Raw genomic sequence first — 17,731 nt, 5'->3', positions numbered from 1 at the left:
ACCCATTCAGTATCTCCTTTATGATCCCTCTGCAGTTTAAAGCTGCAGCCAGAGATGTTTTTACGTTACACAGAGTCACTTTTGTTTGTGTGAAATTTCTGTCATTATTGATGAACTACTGTCCAGCCGCTGCTAAGTGTTCCGTAACCTGGATGGACCATACCAAAGTAAAGCCAGCGCCTACACTGGCAGGCTGTGTTCCCAGTATATGGGTCATCACGCTCTGACTCCCTGTTTCGGGCAACAGTTTAAACAAAATGAAGCAGTTTTATTGAATTTGTATGGAGCCCTGAAGTTAAATAACCGTAAGCCGAGTAGTTATTTCCGACTCCAGCGAGCCAGAAACGCCAGCTGGCATTTATAGCGGGGTTTCTAGTGTATTTGTGGGTATTGCTTGTTGCACCCACACCACCCCACCCCCCTATTTAATTGTCACATTTGCACTCTAGTTTCATATCATGATTTAGGAGGCTTTTTATTTTTGTAATTGTAACACGTACACTGACCACTTCTCTTTCCGCAGTGTAAATCCACCCTCGCCCCTCAGCGCGTTCCCATCATCTGTTTGGACGTGTGTGCGGATGAATGTGCATGTGTTCTCCGTATTTATTGATTGGCTTAGCTCTCATCTTTCTCTCACTCTGGTTTTAACCCCCCCCCCCCCCCCCCCAGGGCAGGACAGGTCAGGCCGCAGGCCACAGTGGTTTCTCAGCCCAGGGAGGGTTGAGATGAGAGTGGCTTAGAAGGGGATGACAGACCCTTGGCGTTGGCTCTTCTAAACAGACTTTTCAAGTTAAGAGGGAAAAGCCCCCACTTAGCTCCCCTCCTGCCTCTTGTGTGTGTTTCTTGAGTATGTCTTGCGTTTATCTTTGTCTGCACGTATGTGCTGATGTACATGTGTCTATGCGTGTCCGCGCACAAGTGCTACTGGCTGAACTCTGCCCTTTGTCGGGGGACCATTTGTTGTGGCCCTACTCTGTCCTGGTATGTGAGGGTATTAGGGGGGTGGGGGTGAGGGGGGTGATGGGTATTAAGAGGAAGGTGAAGGTTTAGGATTACACAGCCACAGATTGATGTCCCCCTCAACCCCTCTGCGTTATTTCGGGTTCTTTTGTATGTTCGCCAGAGAACAGTTGGGTGCAGAGAAGCAGATATTTGAAACAAGGCAACTTGTGCATACGGTCATAACAGGCTGAGAAATGCATTTGTCAAGCCAGGAAGACTTTTTATTGTCCACTGAACCTGGCTGGTGGATCTCTGAGCTCAAGAATTACACTTAGAGAATGGAGGAATCTTAGCATACATTCATGTATATCAGAGATCAGTTGCAGGAAAATCTCTACAGCATTTGGCTGGTTGTTGGTGCTAATTTCCTATACTGGTGTTAATGTTGCTGGTCATAGCAAAGGGCAGCACAAAAGCCGCTTTGCCTGGAGTGTAGTTCATCTTTGGTGTCTTTTAAAATGTATGTTAGGACACAGAACAAATTTTTTATGATGTGCTTTTGTTTAGAAAACGCGTAAATCTGTAAGTGTTAAGTGTGTGTTCGCCCTCCTAATCGAGTGATGTTAACAACAGAGACCGGTGGAAGCCCCTGATTGTTGGGGAACGCAGATTGGTTTGACCTTTGACCCCTCTGCCAGCCAATCTGACAACCATTAGCAGGTGTGTGTGTGTGTGTCTCAGGATGGAGGATGATTCCTGAAAGCCATTCTGCTGTAATTGAGTCTCTGTCCTTGTGTTTAAAAACAGCCTGACAGGAGCTCGTAGTTGACATTATTGGGTGGCATGCGGGGTGAAGGATTGAAGCGGGCTTGGGTGACAGAGCCGAGGGTGCAGAGAGGTCAAAGTTTGGTTTAGGTTAAACCTCTATGTACTTGTGTGTGTGTGAGGGTGCGTGTGCTTGTAATGATGTCTAAGTAAATATTGTTGCCCCTGGCGTCCCTCATTCAAGTTCTGTATCATTCCTCTTGTCTTAAGAATCACAAATCATTTCCCCGAATTAGACACAGGAATACCTAAACCCCCCTATCATGTCTCATCTGTGTTTGTGTGTCTGTGCTGTGGTGAGGTGCAAGTAAGTATTGTTGCCCCCATTTCTTTCATTCAGGATCTCAATTGCCTCTGCTGTCTCAGAATCACAGGGGTCATTTTTACATTTCCCTGAATTAGACGTAAGAATACATAAGCCTGTGTGTGTGTGTGTGTGTGTGTGTGTCAGCCCATGCTTGTAAAGCATGCTCATGTCTGGGGAAATGAGGGCTGCATGTTTCCATGGTCCTGTAGTCCTCTTAAAGAGCTGGCTTTACTCCTGATAGGAGAGGACTTAACAAATAGTCACATGGGAGCAGCGCTGCTATTTTGGCTACATTAGCTTGTCTGTGAGGGCTGACAGTGGACAGGACATGGTTTCACAATCTAAACTGCGACTTTAGTAACACTTACTAATGAGGCCATGTGAGACCAGGCTAATGGCAGGGATTATAATTTATTAGGGATTGATCTGACATATGGTGTCTTTATCAGGGCTACTGATACAGTTGACTATGAGAGGATAATTAGTACGTGGTTTTAGCTGACTTGGCAAGTAGGTGATACATATGTTCATTTCTATTAAAACCTTATCGTTTCTTGATTTATAGCCTATTGAATTTGATCCTCTAATTTAGTGCATTGTCGGGATGATGAAGGCATCAGTGAAATGACATCATGTGGCTGTAGAGAGCGGTTGGTTTCCTGTTTATAATTAGTCAGTTAACAGGAAATTAACCAATGACTGTTTTGATTATTGATCATTTTTTGTTATAATTTATCATGTAAAAAAACCAATATAATTTTATACTCTTTTTTTTTAATCACTTGGTTAATTGATAAGAAAAACAAGCAGTCCAGACACTGGTAGTTTATTGTGTCATTTGTGAACATTGACATATCATCACATTTTAAGTTGATAAAACTGAACCTATTAGCCAACATTTGCTTGTTTACCCATCCAGCACTTACAGAGCAACATTATAATTTATTTAGAGTCGTGTTTCGGACCACCGGATGAATGTAAGTCCACTACTCACTCTGTTTTAGCTCCTTTTTTTTTAGTTTCTGCCAACTCCTGAGGGAAATATCTGGCTCTTGAGCTGCTGAGTGCTTCTCTATGTTCGTAATGATTCGGTGATAGTGAACCAAAATGGTGAAGTTGCCAGCGTGACGGCTGAACAATGAGCTGAAACTTTCTGTAAAGCTCGAAAAAGCTGAAAGCTACAGAGATAATTCACCATCATGAGCAAACCCCTTCGCCTCCTCATTTGAGACATTATTATAGATGATTTAAAGTTCAGTTAAAAATATACAAAAATTAGAACTGACTCAGTGTGTGAGAATGAGCATCATTCTGTGTAATGACAAAGGTCATTTCATCATCCTAACTATCTATTGGCTGCAGTCCCAAATACCACATATTAATGAACCTTTTTGACCAGCTACACATTCATGGCTTATTTGCCTGACAACATTTTAATAATTCATTGGTGACTACTTTGAATGTGCCAGTGTGAAGTGACTCATCAGGAGGTGGCCTTTCCAGCTATTAAAGTACCGTGTTTTTAATTGGCCAGACAGCAGGAGGATTGTTGTCCTTGTCGAGTTATTTGCGATGAACTCCGGCGTTTGTGATCTCACCTGGTTGTATTAAATCAGACTCAGCTTTACAACAGATTGACCCACCCAGCAGCAGACATGAGAACACAGCTATGGCATCTGCCAGGACAGGGGTCGTGTGTGTGTGTATGTGTGTCTTTGCGTGTCTTTGCACTCATGCATTCTTGCTTGCAAGTGAAATCATTTTAGTGAAAGAAGCGTTTTCATTCTCTGTGTGTGTGAACATGAGAGCTTACACTAGCAGAAGAGAAGCTGTAAATCTTTTATGGATCTTTGTGTGTGAGATTGTGTTAGTGAAAGAGGGGGTCTTTGTGTATGTGCACGCATACTCACCCCTTGTGTACGTGTTGTGCGTACAACCCCCCTCCCAGCTCTGACGGTGGTGTGTTCCTCCACAGGTGCTATTTCAGTCGGCCGACTGTCATCCCAAAATGCTTTTCAGCTGAGTGCTTTTCAAAACAATCGTCACTGGTGCCCCAGGCTCTTTTTACAAGGGCCCTCTGCCGCGCTGAGGTTTAACATGCTACCTCTTATCTGCTGATCAGCGAAGGGGTGTATGGTACGTGTGTGTGATGGTAGGACTTGGATGCCCTTTGGATGAGCAAGCAACTTTCTCATTTGTCTGCTTATCATTCTGTCAGAAAGGAAGCAATAAAGATATACAACCTTTAAACCGTTTGTCACTCAACCAATGCAGGCCAGTTAATTTAAAATGACAGCCTGGCACAAGACAAGATATATTTAGAAGAGGATACATGAGAGAAACATGACAACAAGACAGGTAAATCCCTAATGGATAACACCAACAAATAGCTGAGCAACAGCTGGTAAAAGGTGGATACCACAACAAGGCAGAGCCGATCATGAATTAGCATGACATGGTGCAACAATGTACAGCTAATGGCATGTGCAGATACACAGTAGCACATGAAAAAAAGACATGAAACATAAAATAGATGGCATTGTGTTTAAATGTAAAAATATGAAACCTCCAATCCATTTCACTTAATATCTGTCCTGAAAATCTTGATCTGCGTTGATTCAACTGCACTAGTCAGCTGGACAAGACTTGTTTTTCCATCATGGACCTGTGCTCTTGTAGTTGTCCGCCTCGTTCACTTCATGGCAGCTTTGAGTGTTACAGACTACGGCAGCAACACTTAACCCAACTACATCTTTTAGCAACATTGGCAGGGTCAGGCGCCCCGAGGTCTGCATCCTCAAGCCTCAAGGCAGATTGTTGGGTACATTATGTCTTAAAAATGGGCAGTAAAAGGGAAAATGTCACCTGTAAGCTGTGCAAGTCAGTGGTGAAATACAGCAGGGGACACAAAAACTCTTCACAGCACTTGCATGTACTGGTGAGTCTGAAAAAGCTACAGATTGCACTGCCTTGAAGCCACAACCTGCTGTAATTTGCTGGCTTATCTAAAAATGTTTTAAAAGTGTTACTGTCTGATAATTTAGAAGGCATAATGTACCTTTTGAATATAAGGATGTTTTGTGTTTTATCAAACAAAGTCTGCTGTGTTTACAGTTTGGTTCATTTGATTTTGGCTGGTTTGAAACTAACTGGTCAGGTCCAATCAACCGCTTCCAAGCAGACTCCTTATGTGGTGATTTTAGTGTGACATCAAAAGCTAAACTACTAGATTCATTGTTGGCTTGTTTTAGTAGTATGTGGTTGGGGAACAGGTATGCAGAGCAAACCTCTTCCGGTTTTCTTTTCTCTCCTTACTCCTGTTAATGCACTTTATGCAATTTATTGTTCTGCAAATGTTCTTCATTTATAGCCGTGTTTCCATCAATGTTTTTTAATGTGCATTTTGAAGTATCGCATTAGAAAAGGTTGATGGAAAAGGCAAAATCCTTAATTTCGCAAAAAAGTTTACATGTTCGCTTGAAGTTGTTTTTTGCCTTTGTCAAAAAAGAGTAAATGCACTAAATGGGAGATGGAAACACTCTTTCTGACGTAGCAAACTTGTAACTCACAACTGTTCAGCTCTTTCTGCTGCCCGGTTGTACAGTTGTGCATGCCTGCCGAGAATTTCATGCACCTCGCAGCTGGTAACGCTCATTTGTGCTGAGAAAAGAGGTGGATGCAAATCTCGGCATGTAGCCTTCATCATCTGTTCTGCCGAATTATGCATTCGCCTCTTAAATGTCTTTTTCAGATACTTGCTCTGCACACTGATCAAACGTGGTCATCACCGCATATTTTTGCTGAATCTCAATGAATGCTACTTCTACTTTTAATATTAACGATTACACATTTCAAAAGTATGCTTAAAATTTGCATGACCATTACATGGACACATGGCTATTGTCTAAAGAAATGTGCGCAATGCTACAAGCATGCATGCATGCACACAGTGGAATGCATTGAAGATGGGATAGGGATTACATTTGTCCTACAAGAAATCCTCTGTCCCGATCCTTCAGCCTGCAGGAGCACTTGTCAGTGAGCCGCTCAATTACTGTCCAGTGTAATTACACTGTATTAACACCAAAGAGCAGAGGAATGAAAGAAGCAGGGACAGAAGAAAACTGAGTGATGTTTTACCGTGTGAGGAAAAAGGGAATGGAAATGGTAATTGGAACAGATTTATAAATGTACTGAGTAGAAAATAGGGCAAGAGATTGACCTTGACTCGTTGTAGATATCAAACTATTAAAATTGGACTAGAATGTCGAACCATACCTCACAGGAATGGAAAAATATAAAATTCTAGTATTTTTTTATTTCACCATTTTAATTCAATTCAGTCCACTGCTCACGTTGCGTTTCCTCACACACACGCCTACACCTCTGGTCTGTTACTGCAAACACACTGGCGTGCCCCACCTCTTTCTGTCTGTCTCTCCATGTATGTATCAGCTCTGATGACTTTCTCCAGTATGTTTTATAAAGTTGCCGAGAAGACACAGAACTTTTGGATTTTTCCACCCGCAATCCCATTTACAGCAGCAGGTGCGCTGAATGTACAGGAGGATTGCTAATGATATAGCCTATCAGAGAGAGAGAGAGACTTTGGATCAAAGCGTCAGCTAAATTAATAAATGTAATGGTGTGTTCACTGTTGCTTTACCCAGTCCGTGCTTCTAAAATATTCGCCATGTACGTGTCTTGCAACACCACATAACATCTCTCTGTCTGTGTTTCTCTGCAAAATACTAAAATGGGTCACCAAATACACCTGAACGGCCGTTAATATACCTGCCTGACCAAGTAATGTCTGTGTGTGGGGAACACTGAACAGTATGTCGAAATTCGTCCCAGAGCCCACAGTGATGTTTTCAAATATCTTGTTTTATCCCATTACCACTTTAAAACCCAAACATCATAGAAGAGCAGGAAAACAAGAACGTTTTGATAATCGACAAGCTGGAAATAGTGAATATTTGCTAAAGGAAAATTAATTACACCATAAATCGGTTAATTATTGGGTGTAGATTAATTCCTGTCACTCAATTAATTGACTAATAGCTGTTCTACGTTAATCCCTTTTGGATAATCTGGTTGGTCAGTTGTATTGCTAAAGGAAAGTCTTCTGTTAAGCTTTTTCAGTTGTTTGCCCCAGTATGATTGGCATGCACAGTGGTGAGTAGCGTAGTCACCAGAGGTCAGACACATGAACACTGTTTTTACCCCCTGGGACTATATGTTTGCATTGGTCCATATAGTATATGTGTGTTGGTATGTGTTTAAAGATGAGCGCTGACACACCCACCCTGTCAGTTGCACACTTTGCGTCATGGTCAAACGGCTTGTCTTTCACACGGTCCATTCTTCAAAGCAGTATGTCCTGCTGGAAGTGACAGCATATGGAAAACCTGTCTAAATGAGTCCACACATCAATTACATCAACACATTCTCACCTCGCTCGACTCCCCAAGCCCCCCCGCCTTGCCTCACTTTGCTTTCGCTCGTCTTTCCCACGTCTCTCTATTCATCACTTCTCTGGCCTGTCCTTCCGTCTATTCTGTGATCATTCCAGACTCCGCTCGTCTCTCTCCTCTACCAGGGCTTCTCTTTTACTGTTTTTATCCCTTGTGAAAAGTGTTACTGATGAGCCTATATCCTATGATGACGGTTAGATAATGTAATGTAGATTTGATATAGCATTAAGAGATTTTGCCACAATAAAACACTGTGATAAATTATTACAGATACTGTTTATTTGCCCACCCATATTTTAATGTTTTAATGCAGAACAATGGCTCAGAGCAACACTAATATTTGCAGAAGGGACTGGTTCTTAAGCTACCATATGCACAATTTGTAGGACATTGCGTGCTTCTTGTGCAGGTAGAATTGCTCAAGCTGCAGCGTACCCTGGTTGTTACACTTCTGATGACCCTGTACCTGATGTCTCTGGTTCTTTGGAATAATACCCAACAAGATGAAAAAGCTTCACCAAAATTGGCCAGTATTTGGCTCCCGGTATTGCTGCTTTCAGCTTTTTCAAGAATCTCTCAACAATTTGACTTCACACTTGAACAGTTCTTGATATGCAATGGACAGTCATATAGGGCTGGGCCAAAACTGTTCACAATAAAATCACGATAAAAACATTTCATACCTATCGATAATTATCACAATAAATGTCAAATCATTATTTCTTTCAAGTTTGACTGGAAATTGAAGGAACCAGGTGGTTAATTGTGTGGTTGAACCTTTCTTTATGGTCAGAACGTGACAAACACTTGATGCCAAACAGTGGATCACTTCACAAATCTGAGGTAGAACATTCAAAACAATTATATCTTTTTCTCAAAAATATGATTAGTAAATCTTTTTTCAGTCTCTTTTCCTCAAAATAAACATCTTAATAGAAAAATTAATTACTAATTCATTCGTGATTGAAATGAATTAAATCAAACATTTATTGATGACATTTTGAACATTTGATATATTATTGAGGAAAATTAAATTGCAGTAATTATTATTGTTTTATTGCCCTATGTCATACACACATCTAGACCGAGGTTCCTTCCTTTTATAATTAGATAACGCTTCTATAGAGATGAGAGATGTTTTGTACCAAATTTGGTGACGATTGCTGAAAATGTGTTGGAGGAGAAGTGACAAAACAGAATTGCAGAAAGTTGCAGATGCAAAAGGGCGTGGCTTATCTGAATAGATTTGCCTGGACTCACATAATCCAGGATTAAAAATCAATCAATCAAATCAATCAAAAATTCAAAAGTTACAGGCCCGAAACATAAAGCTAGTTGTCATAGCTCCAGACTCCATCTGGGCACTTCTCTCCCTCGGATCCTCACAAAAGCCCCTTTTCCACTGAAATAGTACCAGCTCGACTCGACTCACCTTTGTTTGGTTTTCCATAGTGTAAAAGTTGTACCTGTACCTTATAACACCTTTTTTTTGTATCACCTCCGTCGAGGTTCCAAGCAAGCTGAGGCGATACTAAAATGTAACGTGAAAACACAACAGACAGCTGATTGGTCAGAGAGAATGGTCACTGTTCACTGCATCATCACTGTGCACACCAGACAGAGGCCAGCAACAGAATGGTTTTATATTTTACAGTTTTTGTATGGAAATTCATCACTAGATCCACTTCTGAGAAGTTTTGAGGTGAGAAATCAGCTGTGTAGATTTCAAATATTGACAGTCAAAAATGTGCTTAAAAGTCTTCGGAGTTGAGGAGCTCCGCAAGTGACGGCGGCGGAAGCCTGCGCTCACAGAGAGCCCTCTGCCCCCACCGTCACACAGGCTGAGGCTGTGAGGTTTTCATACCGCTTATCTGTCTTTATATTCTATATAAGTATAAGTAATGTTGAAATGTTTTAACTTAAATCAAGGGAAAGCTGTATCGAACGCCGGTGTGTGTTGCATTGAAAATTACGTTGCTGCAGTGTGTGGCATTGCTATATCGGCTACATTGAGGGGTACTATCTCTGGGTACTATCTGCAGTGGAAAACGGAGCACGGCCAAGGCGAGGCGAGTTGAGCTGGTACTGGTAATGGAAAAGTGCCAAAAGTGAGAAGTTGATGAGATGAACGCGAAGAGAAAATCAAAGGCCAGACAGAGATTCCTTCCTTCCTTCCTTAGTTAGATGATTCAATTATGCTCTGCCATTTTGTGCACAATTTCACCTTTTTAACACACTTTGTTATGTGTTTCACGAGAAATTTAAACCAAACATTAGACGATTGAGTGCAGAGACAGCTGTTCCTTGCTCAAGAATTCCTCAGTGGCATTTGTTTTAGGGACAGAAGAACATCCTGTTCAGTACCCTGATTTTCCCACCCTGGCCTTTACTCCACTATATCTGCAGGCCTTGTGTTATGTTTCCTGCTTTACTTCAGACTCCAGCCATTGTTAGCTTTAAATACAGTTGGTCAACAATGTGTTAAAAGAGAGTCAGTAAATTTGACCTTGTGTGCAACTGAATGAGCGCATGTGTACTTTACTCAGTCCTTACGTTTCATTTAGTCTCATCTCTTAACAATGAATTAGTTTAAAACTTTGAAGATTTATCTAGCTGTATACTCCGTCCTAAGACTTATTTCATCTTCCTCTCTCCCTCCCTTCATTTCTCTCCTAAACTAGCAGGAGGCAGGCTAGTCATTTTTTCTGCATTAAAGCTTAGCAGCACAATTTAGTGCTTTGGCCAAGTGTGTGTGTGTGTGTGTGTGTGTGTGTGTGTGTGTGTGTGTGTGTGTGTGTGTGTGTGTGTGTGTGTGTGTGTGTGTGTGTGTGTGTGTGTGTGTGTGTGTGTGTGTGTGTGTGTGTGTGTGTGTGTGTGTGTGTGTGTGTGTGGTGTGTGGTGAGACTTGACCTTGACTGCAGTCCCTAATGGAGGAGGCTGTTCGGTGAATGACTCAAACTCCCCCCGCCGTACAGTGGTATGTAGCAGCCCATAAAGCATGCTTAAGTCCCACTCTGGTTTCAGGGAGTGGGCCCCCCCATCCTGCTGCCGTCCGACCCCGCCCCTTCCTCACACTCTGAAATAGCCACGTCCTTGTCCCCACATGGAGCACAGTGTGAGTTGCGGTGTGTGTATATATGCGGCCGTGGTTGATTGAGGAGCAGATTGCTGGTGACAGGTCACACTGCGTTCCGTCCCTCCGACCCCCCAGATTAGCCACCCGAGGCCCCCACCCCACCCTGCCCTCCCCTCCTCTGGGCCCCCACCTGTTTGGATCCCTCTGCTGCTCAGATCTCTCCCTCGTACACACACACATACACACACACACAGAGTGGACAACCTGCATTAACAGACTTCTCTTATTTGTCCGTCACTCACTCTATGGGTGATAAAGGCCATTACGAGTCATTAAGGTGTGCATGTGTGTTGGAGTGTGTGTGTGTTGCCCGGCTGGGGATGTGTGTGGGTTGAAAAGACGCCTGTCACAGCACGCTCTCATAATTGCCCTCTTAGCCAATTATCCCCCATTTAAAAAGCAAGTCACCTGCTCTGCTCCCATGTCCACACAAATGCACGCACACACACCACACATACACACAGAATAAATAACATAGAAAGTTAATCATTGTTTGTTCCTAAGTGGTATGTTTGTTTACTGTGCTTAAATTCTGTCCATGTTGTAATGCTTTCTGTTGTCTGCGTCTGTCCGTATTCACACTGTTGTGTCTGCTTTCTCCTTCAGATTCTGATGCACACCAAGGACATGGTTCAGAAGGTGGGTTATTAACAAGCTCTTGGTTGTCCTGATCAGTTAATGAAACACAGATCTAGTCAAATACATTTGAAGTGGAGCTGAAGGATTTGACCTAAAATCTGTATCAGGATAAATTGCTGATATTGTATGTTCTGGGGCCTTACTACAGACTGAAATCCCATCTTATCTCAGTTTAGGATGGAATCTGTTATTATTGAAACTTGTTTCTTAAATGCATTTAGGAAAAATCCTGTTTTATCTCTAGGATGGGAATTTAGCTATTACACACCTGTCGTCAGTTAAATCCAACTCGCTAAAATTGAACATCTGTCTTTTGTTGTCCATTATAGCAAGCTAGCTAGCCAGAGACAAGTGAATGAGACAGATAGGATGAGATATACCCATAAGTTTAGGAATTGCTTCTGGAATTTGTAAATAAACCATTGCCGTTTTGGCCGCTAGTGAATGTTACTTCAAAGCGCGGGGTATTTCCGGTCGGCTCGGAGGCATTGCAAGGCTACCCAGCCGACCAATCACAGAGCGTACAATCCACGTCGACTCGATGTGTAGTTACATTTTGGAGGAGGTGCAAGTCAGGATTTGAGTATAAATTGCACTTAAGGCACACTTGTGAAATACCAATGCTGTCTGATCAGCATCTTGATATGCCACACCTGAGAGGTGGATGGATTATCTCTGCAAAGGAGAAGTGCTCACGAACACAGATTTTGACAGATTTGTGAACAATATTTGAGAGAAATAGTTTTTGTGCATAGAGAAAGTCTTAGATCTTTGAGTTCAGTTCATGATGAAAGGGGCAAAATCAAAAGTGTTGCATTTATAATCTTGTTCAGTGTATATAGATACATTGAACTGTGGGCTAATTGATCTGTCATTGGTTGTTATTGATGATTTCAGTTTAAATGAATCTGATTCAGTCAATTGAGATAGAAGGTCCACTTAGTGTAGTAAGAGAGAGTAATTTTATTCATTAAAGCTCCCTCCAGCCAGTTTTAACTGCCGGTTTTGGTTAACGTTCTTTCTCAAACAGAGAATGGGGGTGTGGTTAATAGTCGGACGTAATCAATTACCATGACAACCAAAAACTGACCGGCTCGAGTGTTCACTAACAATATTCTGTGTTAACATCACTACACTGTAAAGTTTAGTACACTTTACTGTCTGGCAGGAGTAGCTGTTACTTACCCATGATAGAAACTAATGTGCGCAGATCAGCTGTTATCAATCATACAGTCGATGGTCTTGTCACGCACTGCACACGATAACTCCCACTACGTTTTATGGTGCGCTTACTTTACCGCGGGGGTGGGGGGGGTCTCTTACCCTGTTGAACTTTATGTAAAGAATTCTGATACCATTGCCTCCGCCGATGCATTGGTAAAACGGCCGGTAGTAAAATGCATGTTGCAGACTCTAAAAAGTGAAAGTGCGACGCGTGCTGTAATTTCTAAGTAAACTACATGATAAATTGGTTAGCTAGCTCAAAACGATGTTTATTGGTTTGATGCTCTGACTTAACGAGGCGTGACAGTTTTTTAACGAGGCATGACAGTGCGCCTGCGCAATCTTGGAGAATGACGTATGACTTATGGAATTACTATAGTCATATGTCTCCACCCTGTTTTAACAACTAAGCAACTTTTTCAGCTTTGAGCACAAAATTCAGCTATTTGGCGAACTATGTTGGTAATCAGCATTGTAAGGAAATGACCCAGAAAAATATCATAGAAAGGTCAAAATACACTGGAGGGGGGCTTTAAATACATCTAGTTTATTGTCCAGCTCTAATTTGAAGCATTTGAAGCTAATAAGTTGTCTTGTCTTCTATAACAGTTTTTCTTCTTCTGTCATTTTCCTCATGTGTGACTCAGATGAATCTGGAAGTCATTTATGGAGATACTGACTCCATTATGATCAACACCAACAGCAGGACTCTGGAGGAAGTCTTCAAACTTGGCAATAAGGTGTGTGGAGGCAAAGTTGAATTTTCCTTTCCATCAGTTGTTTTGATATTTGACATTTTCACAAAATGCACATGTGTGTTTTATTATTCCCAGGTGAAGGCAGAAGTAAACAAGCTCTACAAACTGCTGGAGATCGACATTGACGGTGTGTTTAAGTCCCTTTTACTGCTGAAGAAGAAGAAATACGCGGCCTTGGTGGTGGAGAACCATGGTGAAGGACGATACAGCGTCAAGCAGGAGCTCAAAGGCTTGGACATCGTCCGCAGAGATTGGTGTGACCTGGCCAAGGAATGTGGCAAGTACGTTGAACCAAACAGATTTGTGATCTTTTCCCCCATGTTAGTATTAGCATGCTAACAATCATACAGTTACTTTCCCTTTCCAGTGTATCAGACATTGCAGGCGACTATACATTGATCTCTCTTTCCCCGCCTTTGCTTTCTTTTGCTCTTGCAGCTATGTGATCGGTCAAATCTTGTCGGACCAGAATCGCGACGTCATTGTGGAGAACATCCAGAAACACCTGGTGGAGGTGGGAGAGAAAGTAGCAGAAGGAGCTATACCACTCAACCAATATGAGATACACAAGGTAAGGACATGGCTGCATGTGTGTACGTTTCCACTCTGTCATCACTTACAGCTGCACTTCACATGTACACTGTGTAAAACTGATCAACAACCTGGTTGCAAATACGTAATAGAATACTAAAGCGTGTAAAGACAAACCAGCTATGTCAGGTTCAAGCAAATGTTTGGATTATTCAAAGGTATTTGATGTTAACCGTCTGTTCATTGTCGCTCTCTTTCCTGTCGCTGTCATACTCTTTCCTCCAGGCTCTGACTAAAGATCCTCAGGACTATCCAGATAAGAAGAGCCTCCCTCACGTCCATGTGGCTCTCTGGATGAACTCCCAGGGTGGTCACCGGGTTAAAGCTGGAGATACAGTCTCTTACATCATCTGCAAGGTGTGTGTATATGAGAAAGAACTGTCCCACTAGTTGTTTTTATAAATACATTTCACCACCTGATCAGGATTAAAATCCCAGCATGCACTGAACATAGATTGATATATACCAATTTAAGAATATCCAAAGACAGATTTTTAGTGTATGGACCTACAGTATAAAGACAACAAGCTACCGGTCACAGAACCGCGTGTCTTTTCTTTCTCCCTTAGGACGGCTCCACGCTGGCAGCCAGTCAGAGAGCCTATGCTCTAGAGCAGCTCCAGAAGCAGGAGGGTCTCAGTCTGGACAACGATTACTACCTTGCCCAGCAGATCCACCCTGTTGTGTCCCGCATATGTGACCCCATCGAGGGCATTGACAGCGTGCTCATAGCCACGTGGCTGGGTAAGCGAATGACAGGTTTTGGTAGTTTTATTAAGAGTGGGTGGCCCAACATGATTCTGGTGTTAAATTATGACTCGAGGAATTTCAGGTTGCCTTTAAAAATGACAAATTATACACATTAGCCAAATGTTCAATGAAAGCAATTAATTATAATTAAGTGAGTGAAATGTTTTTAATTTGTATTGTTAACAGTCAACTTGCATAACACTTGGGATTACAGTAAATGACTTATCAGAAATCTTGTTTGCCGTTTAAAGACGTACTATTTTATAAATAAACTCTATCATGAGGTATTTGAGGGGCACAGCTTACTTTGAGTGATAGTATTAATCCCTCTTTATGTATGTGTTAGTATTAGTCACAATTCCTGTTTTATAGTCTGTTGACAGCTGAGGCAGCCAAACATAGAAAAGCTGTCATACCTACCTTCACAAGAGCCTCATAAAAGTACAAAATAGATGTTTCATTGTTGTCTAATGGCCATAAAATTAAGTGGTTTGGCTGGAAATTTCCAAGTTAAACATTTCTCGTAATTATTGTTATGTTAGTGTAAAAAAACAAAACAAAGACTAATGCGACTGGAGAAAACAATCTTGCGGTGTTAATTGTCTTTTGTCCATGCCAGGTCTGGACCCCAGTCAGTTTCGGGCTCAGCAGCAGTACCAGAGGGAGGAGGAGGCTGACGGCATGCTGGGAGCTCCGGTCCAGCTGACTGACGAGGAGCGCTACAAAGACTGTGAGAGGTTCACCTTCACCTGCCCTCAATGTGGCACTGACAACATCTACGACAGTGTCTTTGAAGGAGCCGTGAGTAGATGCACGCAGTGTTAGCTATCACAAAAGTCCCTCATTAAGCTTCGGCCGTGTTTTTACATGACTCCTGTGGCCGTGGAAAACATTTCAAAGTTGTTTATTCACACATTAACAGAATTCACATGAAGCGTGCAGCTGCAGGATTTAACAAATATTCTGTCATTGATTACTCATGGAAAAGTCTAAAATGTTGCTTCAGCCCCACATGATCATTAGGTACAACTAGCTAAAACTAATGCAGTGTAATCCAAATACATAGAAGGGTTTCTGTTATTTAGCCTGCCTTCATTGCTATAAATGGGGTGGACAAACTACATCTTTCAAAAGGACCGTACAGTTGAATCAGTAAAAACAATCTGTAGAACAAATTATAACCTTCATTTATTAACACTGCTGTTTTAGACTGCGTCCATTTTTTGGTAGTTGTACCTAATAAACTGGCAACTAAGCACATATTAAATCTCTGTAACTTAAGCTGCTGCAGAAGAATAGTTTGTGGAGTCAGAGATGTTCTTGTGTGCAGCACACACACTTGCATAACTTCAGAGACACAAAGAAACCCTGAAATGAAAAAGAGAAGATTGCTTTTATCACCAATGGTGTGTTTTCGCTGGTGTAATGGATTAATTGGTGGACACACAGATAAAGTGTCTGAGAGTGGAAGAATGGTGTTTCCGAAGGCATTTCAGTCAAACTTCCTGTGAAGGATTCATGCTTTAGTCATCCTCCATATTGTGTCTCCGTCTGTATTTTTAGACAGCTGCCTGGCTCCAACACGGACTCTGTTTTCATTGGCATAGTTTGGACTCCACAACATGAAAAGCCTTCCCTTAACCCCTACTGCTCTATGAACACACACGCACACACCGATCTCCTACCATTTGTCAGTCCAAGGTCGTGTGTGTGCGCGTGTGTGTTTGTGTTATCAGCATCTAATGAGGAGCAGGGCACACAGCTTTTTCTTGTCTGAAAGACACTAATAAAACTGACAACCCTCTGTCCTCCGCTGGCAGAGAGAACTTGCAGTAAATAAAAAAGGAGTGTTATATACACACACCATAAAAGGTTGATCTCATTACACACTTCAGCGCGTACACTGGTATGTTTTACATAGAGGCATACACACTCGCACTGGAAACATACACGAGAAGCTGCGCTTGATGTTTTAACAGGAGAATATGGTTTTGAAATGTTGGTGCTGTCAGAATAATTTAAAACTTTAGACAAAACTAAACAGGATTCGTCTGATTACTGGTGTTAATTTTCCACCATGCGTCAGAGTCCAGTATGCACGCGCACACAGAGAAACTGATAAGGCAGGAAGTTAATTGGGGTGGTGAACATGGTCTAACAGCTCAGTGAGAGGGGAGGACAGATGGGCCTTGGACTCTGCCACTGACACAGAGCCAGAGATGGTAGGAGGAGGCGGTGATGGATGATGGAGGACAGACAGAGGAGGAAAGTTGTTTGATGGGGGTTTTGCAGCAGAGGGGGATGAAAAGATTAACTATGGAGGGGGGAAAGCTGGATAGAGCTGCAGGGATTTCCTTGGGTTCGGTTGTAATAGAGCGTTGGGTATCCCACATTGTGCAGTTAAATCAGCATGCTGTGAAAGCTGCACATTATCAGACCAAGACATGGATGAAAGCAGTTAGGGCGGACACTTGACATCATAAATGTTTTTTAAATTGTTTTGTAGAGGGCTGTTTAAAGCGTAGACATGAGGTGGTACAGATGACAGTTGGTTGGAGGAGCGATGAATGTTAAAAGATACGATTTGAACTTTTCTCACAAGTCTCGCACAAACACAAGACACAAGCTACTTTGGAGTGTTTCATATTTTCAGTTAATTGCTCGGCCGCAAAATAACTGGCAAGTAAGTGTTGTATAATTTTTACAGATCCAACTGGTTTGGGAGGGAGAAGTCTGTTATCACAATGAAGTTTGGAATGAAACAAGCGAGATAAAAAGAGTAGGAGGGGAGGACGCTTTCATCCAGAGCAGACGGGGAAAGGGAAAAAAAACAGGAGGAAAGAGGAAAGGAAGAGGAGGATAGACTGAGATGGAGAGGGTTAATGTGTGTAAGCTGCACATCAGGGGAGTCAAATGAGGTGACTGACTTGAACTGGCAGAAAATCTGGTGTTTTTTTCCAAAAAAGAATGATGTAGGGAAACAAAAAAGATGTGTGTGGCTGGAGGGGGGTGGGGGTCACATACATACTTGTCATGGACTCCGGTGCAGAAACATGTTTTGCTGCTGTTGAGTTCATGT

General features: G+C 42.2%; 1 protein-coding gene across 1 annotated transcript in view; it reads left to right on the top strand.

Moving 5' to 3' along the window:
- The window catches only part of pola1 (polymerase (DNA directed), alpha 1), a 58,595-nt gene that overhangs the window by 14,000 nt on the left and 26,864 nt on the right, over positions 1-17,731 (top strand). Inside the window, exons 27-33 of the mRNA XM_038726833.1 lie at positions 11,297-11,329; positions 13,201-13,293; positions 13,387-13,592; positions 13,750-13,882; positions 14,128-14,259; positions 14,472-14,646; positions 15,272-15,453. Of these exons, the coding sequence (XP_038582761.1) occupies positions 11,297-11,329; positions 13,201-13,293; positions 13,387-13,592; positions 13,750-13,882; positions 14,128-14,259; positions 14,472-14,646; positions 15,272-15,453 (954 nt within the window). The remainder of the gene's footprint in view (positions 1-11,296; positions 11,330-13,200; positions 13,294-13,386; positions 13,593-13,749; positions 13,883-14,127; positions 14,260-14,471; positions 14,647-15,271; positions 15,454-17,731) is intronic.

The sequence above is a fragment of the Micropterus salmoides genome, unplaced genomic scaffold, assembly GCF_014851395.1.
Source record: "Micropterus salmoides isolate LMB-PRFRI ecotype aquatic unplaced genomic scaffold, ASM1485139v1 Ms_hic_scaffold_1, whole genome shotgun sequence".
NCBI lineage: Eukaryota > Metazoa > Chordata > Actinopteri > Centrarchiformes > Centrarchidae > Micropterus > Micropterus salmoides.
The sequence above is the reverse complement of the archived record's forward strand: the minus strand, read 5'-3'. Positions and strand labels throughout refer to the sequence as shown.